General features: G+C 43.7%; 1 protein-coding gene across 1 annotated transcript in view; it reads left to right on the plus strand.

Moving 5' to 3' along the window:
• Positions 1–18,551, plus strand: part of LOC141052185 (uncharacterized) — a 110,212-nt gene that overhangs the window by 3,743 nt on the left and 87,918 nt on the right. The window contains exons 2-3 of the mRNA XM_073549408.1: positions 5,565–5,617; positions 12,056–12,180. Coding sequence (XP_073405509.1) covers positions 5,565–5,617; positions 12,056–12,180 — 178 coding nt within the window. The remainder of the gene's footprint in view (positions 1–5,564; positions 5,618–12,055; positions 12,181–18,551) is intronic.

Genomic DNA, 18,551 nt, shown 5'->3' on the forward strand with positions numbered 1-18,551 from the left:
TCTATCTTTCTGTCTGTGTTAGTGTTCTTTCTTCTTGCTTCACCGTCATTATATGTTGGGGGCTGCCTTTTGCTTTGGGGTCTGCTCTGGGGCAGTTTAGATTTCCCTTTCTGTCTTTAGGCTATATAGTCCTCCGGCTGTGATCGAGGGGTCTAGGGCATCGTAGGAACCCCCCATGGCTACTGCTAGTTGTGTTGATAGGTTCAGGGGTCTGCAATCCGATAGCTGCCAACTTCTCTGGTTTTCTGGACTTAGCTAGCATTTCTGTTTTTGCCTCCTACGGTGACTCATTCATAACAGGCAAGCATACAGGATGGGGGAGTGTAGGAGGTAGAGTTTCCGCTGTGTAGCCGGACTGGAACCAAGGGGACTGCCACCAAGGTTTTTTAGGAGAACTGTTTCCGGGGGACATAATGAGAGGACGGACCAAGGACGGTTCTAGGAGGAGTGGGGGTGGAGAAGGTATAAAAGGAACTGAGAACGCCAGCACGGGGCACTCGACAGAGCAGGAGAGATTGATCAGGAAGCCAAGTTGGTGACTGAGAGCCAGAGCCAGAAGGAGTGAGCGATGACCAGAGAGATTGGAGGGGGACTCACCACGGTCAGGCAGGAGACAGCACCGAGCAGCCCAGCAGAGGGACGCCGACCGAACAACCGCGCTCCGCCTCCGCCTGGAGGCCCAATGCTGAGGAACTCTCCAGGGGCCTGTTATGCCCTCGCTCCACCTGAGCATAGGAACGCCAGAAGCTTACGTCAACTCCTCTTCAGTTGGGCCCAACAGCTGAGACGCCGAATAGACACCGACCACCACTCTGCCAGACGTCAGAGAAGGATAAGTGACACGTTGTAGTTGATCAATTATAGTTCTTGGACCCGTAGATGGCCATACCGCAACCTCATAGTTACCGGTTCCGACCGGGTAGTTAATATCGTGTTTCCTGCTTACCGTATATACTCGTATAATAAAGCAATTCAGCAAGTAAAGGGGTATCATATTTAAATACTCTATTAAATGGATATATCACACGTATATACTCGTGTATAAGCTGAGATTTTCAGCCCATTTTTTGAGGCTGAAAGTGCCCCTCTCGGCTTATACACGAATCAAATACCTGGGGGTCGGTGGGGGAGCGGGGGTGTCAGAGATCATACTGACCCCCCTGGGGCGGTCTCTGCAGCACCCCCACTTCTCCCATGGTCTCCCTTCCTGCCTTCAGCGGTCACATGGTACCGCTCATTATACTCATGAATATGCACATATTCATGAGTTTAATGAGCGGCACCATGTGACCACTGAAGGAAGAGCTGCCAGAGACCGTGGGAGTCGGAGAAGCGGGGCTGCAGAGACCGCGCCAGGAGGGGGTAAGTATATCTAATATTCACCTGTCCGGGGTCCTTCACTGCTCACCGCTGTCTGCTGTGTCCTATGTCAGTGACGTTTAGGCAGCAGGGGGCGCAGTGACATGGTTAGTGCATGCCGTGCCCTCTGCTGGCTGAACAGTCACTGACACAGGAAGTGGCAGACAGCGGTGAGCAGCAATAGACCCCAGACAGGTGAATATCTCAGGTGTCCAGTCCTGAGCAGGAGAGGTGAGTATGGCATTTTTTTGCAGCAGCATATTGGGGCATAATATATGGAGCATCATGTGGGGCAGCATATGGGGGCATATTCTATGGAGCAGCATATGGGGGCATAGTCTATGGAGCAGCATATGGGGGCTGCATATCTGGGCATATTCTATGGAGCAGCATATGGGGGCATAATCTATGGGGCAGCATATGGGGCATAGTCTATGGAGCAGCATATGGGGGCAGCATATGGGGGCATATTCTATGGAGCACCATATGGGGGCCTAGTCTATGGGGCAGCATATGGAGGCATATTCTATGGGGCAGCATATGGGGGCATATTCTATGGGGCAGCATATGGGGGTATAGTCTATGGAGCAGCATATGGGGTATATTCTATGGAGCAGCATATGGGGGCATATTCTATGGGGTAGCATATGGGGGCATATTCTATGGAGCAGCATATGGGGGCATATTCTATGGAGCAGCATATGGGGGCATATTCTATGGGGCAGCATATGGGGGTATAGTCTATGGAGCAGCATATGGGGGCATATTCTATGGAGCAGCATATGGGGCATATTCTATGGGGCAGCATATGGGGGCATAATCTATGGAGCAGCATATGAGGGCATAATCTATGGAGCATCATATGGGGCATAATCTATGGAGCATTTTATGGGGGCATAATCTATGAAGCATCTTAAGGGGGCATAATCTATGGAGCATCTTATGGGGCATATTCTCTGGAGCATCTTATGGGGCATATTCTCTGGAGCATCTTATGGGGCCATAACCTTTATGGAGCATTATATGGGGCATATTATTCTATGGAGCATCTTATGGTGGCATTATTAACCTTTGTGCAGCATTATATGGGGTGTATTTTGTATGGAGCATCTTATGGGGCCCATCATGAACTGTAAGGAGCATTATATGGGGCTCCTGATTCAATATGGATATTCAAAAACATTTAACCTACTGATGTCTCAATTAATTTAACTTTTATTGGTATCTATTTTTATTTTTGAAATTTACCAGTAGCTGCTGCATTTTCCACCCTAGGCTTATACGTGAGTCAATAAGTTTTCCCAGTTTTTTGTGGCAAAATTAGGGAGGTCGGCTTATACTCGGGTTGGCTTATACATGAGTAAATAATGCGGTTATTGTTGAGATCCCTGCGAGGATTACTGTTGTCAGCTTGTTCGTTACACAAGATAGCCCCTATATAAAAGTTGCCTTTTAAGCTCACTCCGGCTCCCGTCTCGTCACTGCATCCCGCGTACCTGCGATCACTACATTGGCATCCCCGATGTCTGTATCCCATGTTGTGCAGAAGTCGGTTACCTGCAGTGAAAAGAAAAAAGGAGTGGTGTGCTCGTAGGACCTTTCGTGATGTCACGGTCACGTGATTACTCATGTGACTGATTACGGGGCGCTGTTTGGACCAATAATCCTACGTGTTTCGGAATTCTCGAATTCCTTCGTCAGGTATGGTCCAATAGATATCATAGATGCCTTTATAACCCCCGCAAATGACATGTGACAAGCGGCCATTTTCAAAAAATGAGCAATTAGTCCTATCTCGCTGTTGAGGCCCATTGGCAATAAGGTGTCTAGTTCAAAAATCCACCTGGTTTCCTCATGTGACATTTGATGGATATAATTGCCATTTCTCCAACTTTTTTTAACCACTTGTAAGCCTATAATTATAGTACCATTAGCAGAGCCCCCATGATGGATTTTATAGTGATTGGATAATGGTGGCCAATAAATTTCCTATTATTATTGCGCAAATGTTCACTTATTCTAACATATAGAGGTTGTTTGGTTCACCCTATATAAAGTTTTCCACAAGGGCATCTTATGGAATAAATGATCCCCTGTGTGGTGCATGTGGTAAAATCTTTAATTTCCACTTCCTTTTTTCCATTAGAAATATTATATTGCTTTTTCGTGGTTAAAATTTTACATGGCTTACATATTTGACATGGAAAAAAGCCAGATTGGATTTGTTGAGGATGATACGCAGATGTAGCCAAGGATTTGGGAACAGTGGGAGCTATTAGGTTACCCAAATTATTCGCTTTCCTATAGATAAATTTGGGGCATTCAGGGAGCTTGTCCCCAATAATTTTGTCCTCCATAAGGATGCCCCAGTGTCTGTTCACAATTCTCCGGAGAATATGAGTATTCGTATTGAACTGCGTGATAATTGGGACCTCATCCGCCACTCTGTTATTCACATTTTCCACCTTATTCCGGAGTAGCTGAGCCCTTGGTAACCCTTCGACTAACCGTTTGGTCTGTATAAGAGAATTCTCGTCGTATCCTTTGTTGCAGAATTTCTTTGTTAGTAAGTCTGCTTCAATGTTAAAATCACCAGCCTTTGAGCAATTTCTGTGTGCCCATATGAATTGGCTCTTAGGGACATTTAAGAGTCAGCTTGGAAGATGGCATCTTTCCAGAGAAATACGGTATAATTATTCACATCCCTCGGTTTATGATATGTCCGAGTCTGTATTGTGCCATGTTCTATAAATATATTTAAATCTAAAAAATTAATCGACTCTGTACTGGTGGTTGCGGTAAAATTGAAAAAATACTCATTTTTATTTAATTCAAGAATAAAATCAGACAATAAATTAGGGCCACCAGACCAGATAAAAACAATGTCATTGATAAAACACTGCCAGAGGACCAGGTTCGCCCGTAATGATCCACACGTGTATATGGTTTCCTGCTCCCATCTGCCTACATACAAATTAGCGTAACTGGGAGAGAACCTGGTCCCCATGGTGGTACCCCATTGCTGGGAGTAGTAGTGCATCCCATAACGAAGATAGTTATGGGTTAGTATGAAATGCATGCATTCCAAAATAAAATAAACTTGGTCATTGGGTAATGTACCCTTTCTGGTTAAAAAATATCTAACTGCTTCGCAACCTTTGTCATGCTGAATGGCAGTATACAATGAGGTGATATCTAGAGTGACAAAGATATAGTGTTCCTGCCATTGAATTGTTTCCAGAATTTTTAAAATGTGAGTGCTGTCTTTGAGGTAAGGTAGTTTAGGAACTATTTTTTGTAAGTGGCAGTCAACATATTTTGACATATTGGCGGTTAGACCTCCTATCCCCGATATTATCGGCCTACCGGGTGGATCAGTTAGACTTTTAGGAATTTTAGGCAGATAATAAAAATAAGGAATCTTTGGATACATAGTGTAAATAAAATCAAATTCCGTTTTAGTAAGGATGCCTTGGTCTAGCCCTTTCAGTATCAGTTGTTTCATCTCTATAATATAATTTTCAGATGGATCCTTGGGCAGTAACTTATATGTGTGTTTGCCCCCTAGTAAATGTATGGCTTCCTTTTCATAGTCTACAGTGTTTAAAATAACTATCCCAGCTCTTGTCAGCTGGATGGCTGACAATATCTTTATTTTTTTGGAGTTGTTTAATCGCTTGACAATCCCTATTGGACAAATTATATTTAAATTTTCGATATCTCTTTTCTGAAGTTTTTCTAATATCATGTATGACGTTTTTTTAAAAAGCTTCAAATGATTCGGAATATTCCTGGATTGGATTAAAACTAGACTTGTTTTTTAAGGACTTATGTTTATATAGATCCAAGCATTCAGTAGAATTATTGCATCCATTGTTCGCTGTTTAATTGTTTTTTAAAAACTGTTTTTTAATAGCTAACCTCCTCATAAATAATTTGATGCCAATGAAGGCCTGAAATTTGTTGAATTTAGTGCTTGGAGAATACTTGAGTCCCTTATTCAGTCGGGATAATTAATTTTCATTCAATTTATGTTTGCTTAAATTGAAGATACTCTCTCCTACAGTATTCAGTTCCTTTTGGTATTTCCTATTTTTTTTTTGTAAGTTTCCCGAACCCAAAAACTCCTCCTTCGTATCTTTTTTGGCCTAATTGTAAAAAAGGAAGCTGGCTTTGTTTAGTTCTTTGCTGTCTTTGTTCTATAGGGCGTTTTGTATGCTCCCAAATTTTTTGAGTTCTCTGAGGGAGGGGTCTGTTGGTATGACTGAGACTTTCATTTAAACTAGTGGAGGGAAGATTGTCCAAGTCCTCTAGTACTTGGAACCTATTTTGAGTCAAGATTGATGGTATCGGAGTAGATATATCTAGTAATGGAGTTTGGACATTCTCATTGTGTGCGGGTGGTTCCACAGTATTGATGTTATTAATATTATCCTCATTATTGTTGGGATTCTCTTATCCGAAGCTGGATAAATGGAGAATCTATCACTTGAAGTTATGATAGAAGCAGAACTTGCAACTGTTTTGTCTAATGTCTGAAACTGGCTTGCTCTCCTGGATGAATAATAATTCATACAATCGGATGGGTTAATTCTCTCAGAGGAGAGATGGTCTCCCTGGTCCAATTTTTTGACCTGATCGGGTATTGAATCCCTACCAAATTTCCTACGTTTTTTTTCAATCATTTCTCTTTCCTTCATGTGTATCCTTTGTTTTATATTTGTAAAAAGATGAATGATTTTGGGGTGTAGTTGGTACGGTTTAATTTCCTCAAATAATTTAGAACTATTATGCTTAATTTATATTAATTGTTTTCTCCTTTTTTCTATAATAAATAATACAGTGCATTTGGAGAAGTCTTTAAACATAGTATCCCATTCAACAATAGTTTCTGGGTCCCCAATGTTCCCAGATAGCGGTTTATAAACTACAAGACCTTTAGGGATGCAGTTATATGATACATATCTTTCCAACTTCCTGCTCCTTTTTGGGGCTGTTGGTCCAACCCACAAACTTAACCCTTTTCTGTCCCCGCCTCTAACAGGTGCATAACAAACACAGCCTAACAGTCATACATGGCAGACACAGGACATTTAACAGTGGAAAACACAAGGGGATCATTAAGTGGTACATAGCATAACACATTACTGAACAACAGCAAAACATTAATATGTTAACATGTATGTACCGCATAAAGTGCACAGGACCAGGACATCGGAGAAAGAGGAGACAAGGAGGTTCTCTGCCACCCCCTTACAACTGCACCAGCAGAATAGTGAGTGTAACTCTGGAGTATAATACAGGATGTAACTCAGGATTGGTACAAGATTACCGTATATACTCGTGTATAAGCCAAGTTTTTCAACCCCTTTTTTGGCTGAAAAAGACACCCTCGGCTTATACACGAGTCACGGTCCCTGATATTACAAAAAATGACATACTCACCTCTCATTGCTGGGGCCAGATGCCGTGTCCTGAGGAGGCAGGGACACCGCTGCACTGTGGGAGCGAGGTGCTGGTGTCGCCACTTGCTCAGGTCCCCGACACTGGCTATATTCATCTGTCCGCGTTCCACCACTGCGCACCGCTTTGTCTTCCGGGTCCTCTGGCTGTGACGTTCAGGTCAGAGGGCGCGTTGATGTAGTTAGTGCACACCCTTTGCCTGAACAGTCATTGACAGAGGACCCGGAAGACGGACTGGCGTGCAGTGGTCGAACGCAGACAGGTGAATATAGCCAGTGCCAGGGGACTGAGCAAGCGGTGTCACCAGCACCTGGCCCCAATAGCGCACTGATGTCCCTGCCTGCTCAGGACACTGGCACCTGGCCCCCAGCAACGAGAGGTGAGTATGTCTTTTTTTCTAATCACAGCAGCAGCAGCATATGGGGGCATATTGTATTATGGAGCACATTATGGGGCCACTTTTAACCTTTGTGCATCATTATATGGGGCGTATTATTCTATGGAGCATCTTATGGGGCCAACATTATCCTTTGTGCAGGATTATATGGGGCATATTGTATTATGGAGCACGCTATGGGGCCACAATTAACCTTTGTGCAGCATTATATGGGGCATATTTTTCTGTGGAGCATCTTATGGGGCCATCATCAACCTTTATGGAGCATTTTATGGGGCATATTTTGTATAGAACATCTTATGGGGCCAATCATCAACCTTTATGGAGCATCTTATAGGGCCATCATGAACTGTATGGAGCATTATATGGGGCTTCTGATTCAATATGGATATTCAAAACCATTTAACCTACTGATGTCTCAATTAATTTTACTTTTATTGGTATCTGTTTTTGTTTTTGAAATTTACCAGTAGCTGCTGCATTTCCCACCCTCAGCTTATACTCGAGTCAATAAGTTTTCCCAGTTTTTTGTGGCAATATTAGGGACCTCGGCTTATACTCGGGTCGGCTTATCCTCGAGTATATACGGTAGTAATGTATTGTATGTACACAGAGACTGCACCAGCAGAATAGTGAGTGCAGCTCTAGAGTATAATACAGGATCCAACTCAGGATTAGTGCACGATTAGTAATGTAATGTATGTACACACAGACTGCACCAGCAGAATAGTGAATGTAGCTCTGGGGTATAACACAAGATATAACTCAAGATCAGTACAGGATAAGTAATGTAATGTATGTACACAGTGACTGCACCAGCAGAATAGTGACTGTAGCTCAGGAGTATAATGCAGGATGTAACTCAGGATCACTACAGGATCAATAATGATTAACTCAGAATCAGTACACGATTAGTAATGTAATGCATGTACACAGAGACTGCACAAGCAGAATAGTGAGTGCAGCTCTGCGGTATAACACAAGATATAACACAAGATCAGTACAGGTTAAGCAATGTAATGTATGTACACCGTGACTGCACCAGCAGAATAGTGAGTACAGCTCTGGGGTATAATACATAGTGTAAGTCAGGGTCACTACAGGTTAAGTAATGTAATGTATGTACACAGTGACTGAACCAGCAGAATAGTGAGTACAGCTCTGGAGTATAATACAGGATATAACTCAGGATCGGTACAGGATCAGTAATATAATGTATGTACACAGTGACTGCACCAGCAGAATAGTGAGTGCAGCTCTGGGGTATAACACAAGATATAACTCAAGATCAGTACAGGGTAATCAATGTAATGTATGTACACTGTGACTGCACCAGCAGAACAGTGAGTACAGCTCTGGAGTATAATACAGGATGTAACTCAGGATCAGTACACGATTAGTAATGTAATGTATGTACACAGAGACTGCTCCAGCAGAATAGTGAGTGCAGCTCTGCGGTATAACTCAAGATATAACTCAAGATCAGTACAGGTTAAGCAATGTAATGTATGTACACCGTGACTGCACCAGCAGAATAGTGAGTACAGCTCTAGAGTATAATACAGGTTATAACTCAGGGTCACTACAGGTTAAGTAATGTAATGTATGTACACTGTGACTGCACCAGCAGAATAGTGAGTACAGCTCTGGGGTATAATACAGTATATACTGCAACTCAAGGTCAGTACAGGTTAAGTAATGTAATGTATGTACACAGTGACTCAACTGTTTTTGTAGATTATGCATATGTAAACTGTATTATAGTGCCTGAAGGTAAAGATATGCAGTCATCTTTAACCATTTACCAACATCTTCTTCAGCACAAGTCAGGTCCAGGTGAATAGAGAGTGCTCTGGGACTGTTCCCAGACAAGGCACAGCAGATGCTGACTGTGTTAGGCCTTCTTAACAAGTCAGTTTTTTCTGCTTGTATGCGGTCCTTTTTTTAAGGACCTTAAATACAGACACACTCACACCCACTGAATTCAATGCTGGTGAGCATGTCTGGTTCTTCACACAGACCATGTATCCGCATAAAAAAACAGCAGACGTCAGGTTTTTTGCACAGCACGGACAAAATGCGTGCTGCACACGTGATCATTGATGCAGATGCGTGTCATTAGTGTGACAAGTACTGGTGCCTGGGAAGAAGTGGTACAGTTCGCGCAGCTCTCAGGTGCCGGCTGGCTGCCTTAGGATGTTGAGATCAACACGATCAGGAGACAATTATAGAAGTTGGATTCAGCAGCATCTGTGTCCCTCCTTTGCAAAATAAATAATTAAATAAATAAAAAAAACTGCATGGGGTCCCGTGCAAGTCTCATAACCAGCAGAGGGAAAGCCCACAGCTGAGGACTGATGTTAATAATCTGTGACAAGGATATAAAGCAATAAGCACTTTGTCAGTAATTGACATATGCTGACATTCACCAAAGAAAATTAAGCATAATATACAGCAATTAGTGAAATTTTAAAACATAACTTTTACTAGTATGTAATAAAAGATTAGAACAACATGTGTGTCACCAAAATTCATAAAAAATGATCAATTGAAGATACCTGATGATACAACAAGAAATCAGGTCCTAGAACGACCCATACAAGGATAAATGTTACCTAAATACAGCTAGACAACAAAACATAGGGAATGGCGACTTAATAGTTCATATTACATGCCAAAACCCAAGAACATTCACATATAAATAAATGCAGATATTGAAAGCCCATGATACTGGCTATACATAAGATGCGCCAAATCTGGCTCTCAGCCTTGCTCTTCGTACTTGCCCTATGGCAGTAGCAAGTGGGGTAATATTTGTGAGGTTAATTTCACAACATGCCCAGGGGTTAGTAATGGAGAGGCGTCTATAACCCCATAGTTATATTATAATAAAGAAACAGCCAAAATAAAGTATTTTATTTGAAATAAAAATCAACACCCCGTTGTACACATTGATTTAAAAAACACAGTTATTCTCACCTTACACTTATTCCATTGAAGCCCTTGTCCTCTGTAAAAAAAAACAGAAAATAATAAACAGCAAAAATGCTCACCTTAACATCTAAGGCCTCTTTCACACTTCAGTTTTTTACAATCAGTCACAATCCGCCAGGTTTTGAAAAAAACGGATCCTCAATTTTTTTTTGAGGATCCGTTTTTTTCCCCATTGACTTGCATTAATGGCGGATTGTGACGGATTGCTGTCCATTGCATCTGGTTTTTTTGAGGATCCGCCAAAAGTTGCTGTCCATCACCATCCTCAAAGATTTCAAAACGGAGCTTGTAACGTTTTTTTCTCTGGCGGATCCTCCAGACACTGATTTAACCCGAAATTCTTTCTGGGTGCCGGACAAAAAATCTCTCTCTCTCTCTCTCTCTCTCTCTCCTTCCCGACCAGCGTTTCCTTTAAATTTCCTCATTTTCAGGATCCGTCTAAAAACGGATCCTGTGCCATCCGTTCACATCAGTTAAGAACGGATCCGCTTGTCTGACTTTTTGGCAGATTTGAACTGATGCAAAAAACTGAAGTGTGAAAGAGGCCTAAGCTACCAATGCCCATGTCCTATGTAAAAAAAACATAAATAATAAACAACCAAATCCCTCACCTGTCCAAAGTGCAAATAAGGCATACTGTCTAATGCTTTAATCCTTCTCTGTGATATGTGGCTTTCAGCCTGAACAGTGCCATGATGCGACTATCCAAGCTGAAAACCATGGTAGAATGAGGTGTTGCGAGCACAGCTTCGGTGATGGGCAGTGACGTCATAGAGGTCACCGCTGGTCATTGAAGCTGCATTCCCACACTTCACTGTGAGCAGTCTGATGAACTGTGGTGACCTCAATTACATCACTGTGAGCACCGTGAGAAAATTTGGTGCTCGCAGTGATCTCATTGAGGTCATCGTAGTTCATCGGGCCACTCACAGTGAAGTGTGGAATTGCAACTTCAATGACCGGTGGTGACCTCTATGACGTCACCGGCCGTCACTCGCAGCACCTCATTCTCCCATGGATTTCAGTGTGGACAGTCATATCATGGCATCGTTCAGGTTGAAAAACACATATCACAGAGATGGATTACGGCGTGGGACAATATGGCTTATCTGCCCTTCGGACAGGTGAGGGATGTGGTTGTTTATTATTTTTGTGTTTTTACTGGGGACAAGGGCTTCAATGAAATAGGTGTAAGGTGAGTATAACTGTTTTTTATTTTTAAATAAATGTGTAAAACAGGGTGTTAATTTTTATATCAGCTAAAGGACTTTATTCTGTGTCTTTAACTATGATTTTAGTAATGGAGATGCATCTTATGTGGCATCTGTAATACGCCTCTCCATGGTTAACCCCTGGGCTTGATGTCACCTTACAATACTATGGTGATATCAATCGCACAAATACTACCCCACTTGCCACTGCTACAGGGCAAGTGGTAATAGTGAGGCTAGGTGCCAGATTTAGTGCATCTTATGAATGTGCCATCTCTGGGACAGTTGAGGGCTGATGTTGGTAGCCTAGGGGAGGAAAGCAATATCTCTGACCCCTTCCCAGGCTATTAATATCAACCCATAGCTGTCTGTTTAGCCTTTGCTGGTTTGAATTTAATGGGGGATCCTATGTCATATATTTTCTGGGGTCCCCTGTAAATTCACCAGAAAAGGCTAAGCAAACAGCTATGAGCTGTTATTTATAGCCAGGGAACCTTGTGGGTTTTTTGTCCTTTGTCACAGAGTATTAACATCAGCCAACAGCTGTGGATTTTCCCTCTGCTTTTTTGATAATTGTGCGGGAGCCAACGCCTTTTTTTACATTAATTTTTAATTATTCGATTTTACACAGGCGTTACACAGCTGCTGTTGAGTACAACTCCCATCATTGTCTCCTTGTCAAGCTGATCTCAGCGCAACCAGGAGACAATGATGAGAGCGGCCATCAGCAGGCGATGCCTGGGATCAGCGCAAACTGTACTGCTTTTCCCAGGCATCGATACGTATCACATGGACATATTGACAGCACACAGAGGTCAAACACAAACACATGGACCACGGATATCACACTGACTCATGGATGTCACAGACGTACATTCAGATGGCACACAGACATGGAACACGGATCTCACCAGTGCTGGTTTTTCCTGTATAAGAATCATCAGGACGTGTGAAGGAGGCCTTAAAAAGTCTCTGGAAGTGGCATTCAAGCCTCGCAGTCCCAAGGGGTGGACCGTTTTGGGCTTATATCAACCTTACCCCTCTTCTTGGATGCAATCTGGAGTTGTCAATCAATTGCCAATCCTGCATGTTGAAGCCCACCTGGCTGGAATGATGATACTCTTCTGAAGCCAAGCCATAGGATGTAATATGATACAGTCCTTTTTGTTATGTACTGGAATAAAATTATTCTGCAGTATATAGAACAAGGGAAAATGTAAAAAAAAGGTACGAGTCTTAGAAAACAGCGATCCTCGGCAAACATAACTTTACGTGAGCTTATTCTTTCATGTAGAATATAGAGCACATATGAATTATTCTCCCAGATTGCAGTTTGCTTTTCCTCAGTGTAACATGCTCTGCAGTAACCTTATCGCTACTTGGTGCTCAATTTGCTGTCTTGTCCAGGAATAATACTCTCTTCTCTGGAGTGCAGCACTTTAGTTGGCTGCAATAGTTGAAGTGTGAAGTGTTGTTAAGAGACCCTATTTCTGAGGCTGCCTACAGGGACTTCTCTGGCACCAAATTCCAACCTCCTATCCTTATCTGCAACCATAAAGAACAATTAAAGGGATTTTCCAGGGGTTTTTTTATACAAAGCTTAATCAATAACTATTAAAAAAATCTGAAAAATTCTAGTATACTTCATGTTTTAATTCTTCACCATTGGCACAGGACAAGTATAAATACTGTAGATCATTAAAAAGTGAACTCACAGGCAAAATTGCCCAAGAAACGCCCTCTTTTATGACATCACTTCCTGCTCTGTAGCTATTGGCTGCTCTGCCCGCCCCCTGCATGCACAGAACATTGATGGGACACAAAGGTTTTTGCTCTTTTTTTTGCTTCTTTCGGGTGTACATAAAAATTAGGGTTCTTCAGTTTCTACTGGTCCCTGAAAGATGTAAAATGGGGCTTTTGCACCTGGACACGCATGCAGCCGCAACATATGAAGAGAAAGTCAGAAGACTATAAGGTTGACTTACACATCTCCTTCCATAGGGCACATTGATGTTGCACAACTATATTTTTGCAACTGTTGTATACTGGCCAACAATTATCCAGATTTTTCCCATAAGCTTGACCAAAATAGAGGAGAACTTAGCAAAATCATACCCAAATGTGGGTGTTTTGGAGTCATTGCTCAGATTTTGGGGTTGTTCCTACATGTTTCTAGGGGTCTTATATTTTCAATGTTGATAAGTAGAGATGAGTAAATCAATTCATATTGAATTCAATTTGTTAGGAATTTCTCTACAAAATCGGAATTGTGAATTTCAGCAAAGCAGCCTTCATATTGTTGGATTCTGAGGGTCAAGAAGGGGTTAAAAAAATATTATACTCATCTTTCTTTGAACCTCCTAATACATTTCCAACCACTGTCATTCCTCCTTTCTGTTCCTTTCTAAATCATGCTGACGGTCGTTTGGACAATACGAATTTAATCTAGAGACAGATTCCTTTTAAACCTGGCAGAAATTTTACCAAATTTCTTAGAATTAAATTTCCTTTTGGAAATTCAGAGAATCTGGCAAATTTGTTAAGAATTCCATTATATCATCATAAGTAGTAATGGTGGAAGAAGGGTTGTATTGCCAAACATATGAATATTCATTCCCAAAGCTTAGCCCCTATAAATCCAGAAACGCCAACAAAGCCTTTTGGAGACATCCACTTTGGGATATAGTTGCACAAGCTCCCCCATATTTACATCAATTTTGTGTGGTATAGTTGGGAGATTTGTTGAGTGTGGATTGGTTGTGAATATTAATGTAGGGTGTTGGGCAGATGGAGACTGTAACATCCCTGCCAGCATCACTGCATGGCTTCCCATCTCCCATCTTACTCACCACTGCGGGCCATGCTGTGAGTTCTGTCCTCTGCCGGCTCCATGCTCAGGGCCTCATGTCCTTGCTTGCTGCATGCTTCCTGGCTGTATGCTTAGGGCGGCGGCCCTGGCAATTCCTTTGTCTTATAGAGACAGTGTGCACCTTCCTAAGGTGTCCCCAGCCAATTGCCAAGAAGCCTCAGGTACTTAAGGCATCCCCACTCAGGAGGATGCCTGAGCAACAAACTCTTTCAGTCTATCTTTGGCTACTGAGTTGCTAGGTCCTGTTCTGCTATTTCTCTTGTTCTGCCTCCCAGGGGGCTGCATACCCAGGCTCGTACCTGTATTCTGTGTATCTTGTGTTCCGCCTTCCTGAGGGCTGCATACTCAGGCCTGAATCCTTGTCTTGTACCTGTTCCCATATCTGACCTTGTCTGTACTGAGTCCTATACCTGTACCTGTTGTATTCTTGTCGTTAGCCTTCCTTTCCCTGCTGTGTCTATCCTTGTGTCTTCACCTCTTGCTCGCAGATCCCGTACTTGTCTCTATCTGGTTGTCACTGCACAACGATAGTGTCCCTGGTGTTCACTTGTACTTCCCTGCAAGTACTTGTGTTTCTTGGTTCTGCTCTCCTGCGCTGCCCTCTGTGACCCCACTCTGCTCCCTGCTCCGCACTCTAGGGCTCAGCTCTGCCCTCCTGCTCCGCAATCTGCAGCTCCTCTCTGCTTCGCACCCTGCCATTTTGCTCTACACCTTACGGTGCTGCTCTGCTCTTTGATTTGCACCTTACGGTGCTGCTTTGCTCTTTGCTCCGCAACCTGCGGCTTTGCTCTGCTCTCTGCTCCGCAACCTGCGGTTCTGGTCTGCTCTCCGTACTCTGCGACTTTGCTCTGCTCCTGTTCCGCTTCCTGTGTATCTTTGTCTGAGCTGGTTCCTAACGGTTCCTGTCTTTTCAGTCTGAACAGGTCCCTACCTGTTCCCATATACTACTCATACCTGTCCGGGTTCCTGTCCCTTCCGAATCAGTTTCTGTCCTGCCAGAGTGCCAGCCATACCTGCCTGCCTGCCAGAGTGGCAGCCGTGCCTGCCTGCCTGCCAGAGTGCCAGCCGTGCCCGCCTGCCAGAGTGCCAGCCGTGCCCGCCTGCCTGCCAGAGTGCCCGCCGTGCCCGCCAGAGTACCAGCCGTGCCCACCTGCCTGCCAGAGTGCCAGCCGTGCCCATCTGCACACCTGTCATTAGTGTTTCGTTCCCCAGTGGAATCAGCTGCTACAGCCAGACACCGCCCTGGAGTGGTACCTGGCAGCTACCTGCCGCACAAGGCTGACCTCACATCAGAGCCTCCAGTGAACACCAAGGTAGCTGCTTAGTCACGCCCCTCCTGGGTATTCTGGTTTGTGGCACAGTGGGGCCACAATTCCACACTCGCGCTGCCCAGCCAGGGCGCGAGCGTTACAGAGACCTTGTGGCATGATGCACAGCTTCTAGTGAAGAATGGCTCTTTAGGGCAGCTTCTCAGATGTTGGATTTACACACATGAGTATAAAATCCTAAGCAGAGAGCCGTACAATACATGCCCATAGACATATACAGTGGCATGTAAAACTTTTGGTACCCCTAGACAAAATTACTGTTATTGTGAACAGTCAGCCAAGTTGAATATGAACTGATGACACATGTAGATTGTGTTTTAGGCAAAAAAAAATATATATAGTCATTTTTTACATCTTAAAAATTACAAAAAGGAAAATGGGCCGATGTAAAAGTTTGGGCCCTCTGTAGTACCTAGTATCAACACCTTTTGCAAGTATCACAGCATGTAAACACTTTTTTTTATCAAAACAAGAGTATTTCAGTTCTTGTTTGAGGAATTTTCATCCATTCTTCCTTGGAAAATTCTTCCAGTACTGTGAGATACCTGGGTTGTTTTGTATTCACTGCTATTTTGAGGTCTAGCCACAGATTTACAATGATATTCAGACCAGGGGACTGTGAGGACCTGCGTAAAAAATCCAGCTTGCACCTTTTGAGGCAGTCTATTGTGGATTTTGATGTGTGTTTAGGATCATTAACCATTTGTAGAAGCCACCCTTTTTTCAACTTCAGCTTTTTTTTTACAGATGGTGTTATGTTTGCATCAAGAATTTGTTGAAATTTCATTAAATCCATTCTTCCTTTTACCCGTGAAATGTTCCCCGTGCCTTTGGCTGCAACACAATCCCAAAACATGACTGATCCATCCCTATACTTAATGGTTGGCGAGACGTTCTTTTCCTGAAATTATGTGCCCTTTTTTCTCCACACATACCGTTCATCATTAGGGCCAAAAAGTTCTATTCTAACCTCATTGGCACACAGGACTTGTTTCCAAAATACATCAGGTTTGTTTAGATGTTCATTTGCATGCTTTTGATGCTTAATTTTACAGTGAGAATGCAGGAGAGACTCTTCTATGAAGGCCATATTTGTGCAGGTATCTCTGAACAGTAGAACAATGTACCACAAATCCAGAGTCTGCTAAATCTTTCAGAATAAACCTTTCCCATTTTAGGTCAGTTAGGATTACCATAGTTATTAATATTTGCCAAATGCCAGAATAATGAGAGAGAGAAAGTTTTAAGGGACTTTTATTACTTACTGTAAAGTCAAAAGTTTTAGAGCCACCTTACCAGGGATGTGTGCAGCGTCGGACTGGAGCAACCTTGGGCACACCAGAGAAAATCATTCTTGGGGCCCACTATGCAGCTACATAGAAATAAATTCAAGACCACCAATTGTGTGGTAAAACACGCTAATATCAGGGTATAATATATGGTAGTACACGTCTTAATTATATAGCAGGGGTTGGGGTAGCCCCCTCCTAGAATATAAAGTAGCCCCCCTCATAGAATATAATGTAGCCTCCCTCATGGAATATAATGCAGCCCCCCTCACAGAATATAATGCAGCCCCCCTTATAGGGTATAATACAGCACCCCACAAAATATAATGCAACTCCCTCATAAGGTATAATGCAGCCCCCCATAGAATATAATGTAGCACCCTCATATGGCATAATGCAGCCCCCCTCATATAGTATAATGCAGCCGCTCCACAAAATATAATGTAGCCCCCTCAGAGCATAATGCAACCCCCTCATAAGGCAGCCCCCCATAGAATATACTGTAGCCCCCTCATAGGGCATAATGCAGCTCCCATCAAATAGTATGATGTAGCCCCCTGAGAGAATAATGCAGCCCCCCACAGAATATAATGTAGCCCCCTCATAGGCTACAATGCAGCCTCCTTGAAAAGGTATAATGCAGCCCCTCTCCACCTCTATCATTGTTCTCCCCCTCCACCCTCATCTTTGTCCTCATCACCAACTCCATCATTGTCTTCTCACCCACCACCTCCATCATTGCCTCCTCCCCACCACCATTGTCCTTTCCACCACTACCATCATTGTCCTTTACACCACAGCCATCATTGCTTTCTCCTCCATCACCCCTATCATTGCCCATTCCAACACCTCCATCATTGCCTCCCCACCACCATCATAAGTGTCCTTTCCACCACAACCATCATTGCCTTCTCCGCCACCACCCCAACATTGCCCATTCCACCACCTCCCTCATTGCCTCCCCCACCACCATCATCATTGCCTCCTTCCACCACCACCATTATTGCCTCCCCCACCACCATCATTGCCTTCTCCACATCACCTCCATCATTGCTTCCTCCCCCACCACCCCATCATCCTTTCCACCACCAACAACATTGCCTTCTCCCCCACACCCCATCACTGCTCTCTCCATCACCCACATCATTGCCAACACCACTATCACACATACAGCACCACACACAGATAGCACCGCACCACTCTCACACACACAAAGCACCACACCGCACTACATACACACACAGCGACACACACAGGCAGGCAGAGACACACACAGCACCCACTCACCTCTCTGCACGTTCCCAGCAGCCGCAGCACATCTGGGCAGCTTCCTCTCTGAAACAGCCGCACTGAATGACGATGTCATCCAGCCGTTCAGAGTCAGACAGGAAGTGCCAGGCAGGAAGGAGGATGGTGTTGGATCCCTGCAGCTCTGCTCCGGTCCCAAGCTGCAGGGATCGCAATCAGGGTTCGCCGCCCTTTAGAGGCCCAACTCCGGGGCCCCGATTCAGCAGCACGGCGGGCAGTATTAGCCTCAGCCTGCATCTAACGCTGTCCGCTATTAAAGTGAAATGGTATTCACTCCTCTGCATGCCCATGGGGGCATGGGGAAGCGTGAATATTAATTTCTCTTTAGCAGCG

The sequence above is a fragment of the Dendrobates tinctorius genome, unplaced genomic scaffold (genome assembly GCF_039654945.1).
Source record: "Dendrobates tinctorius isolate UK_male_01 unplaced genomic scaffold, ASM3965494v1 ptg000158l, whole genome shotgun sequence".
In the NCBI taxonomy this organism is placed as follows: domain Eukaryota; kingdom Metazoa; phylum Chordata; class Amphibia; order Anura; family Dendrobatidae; genus Dendrobates; species Dendrobates tinctorius.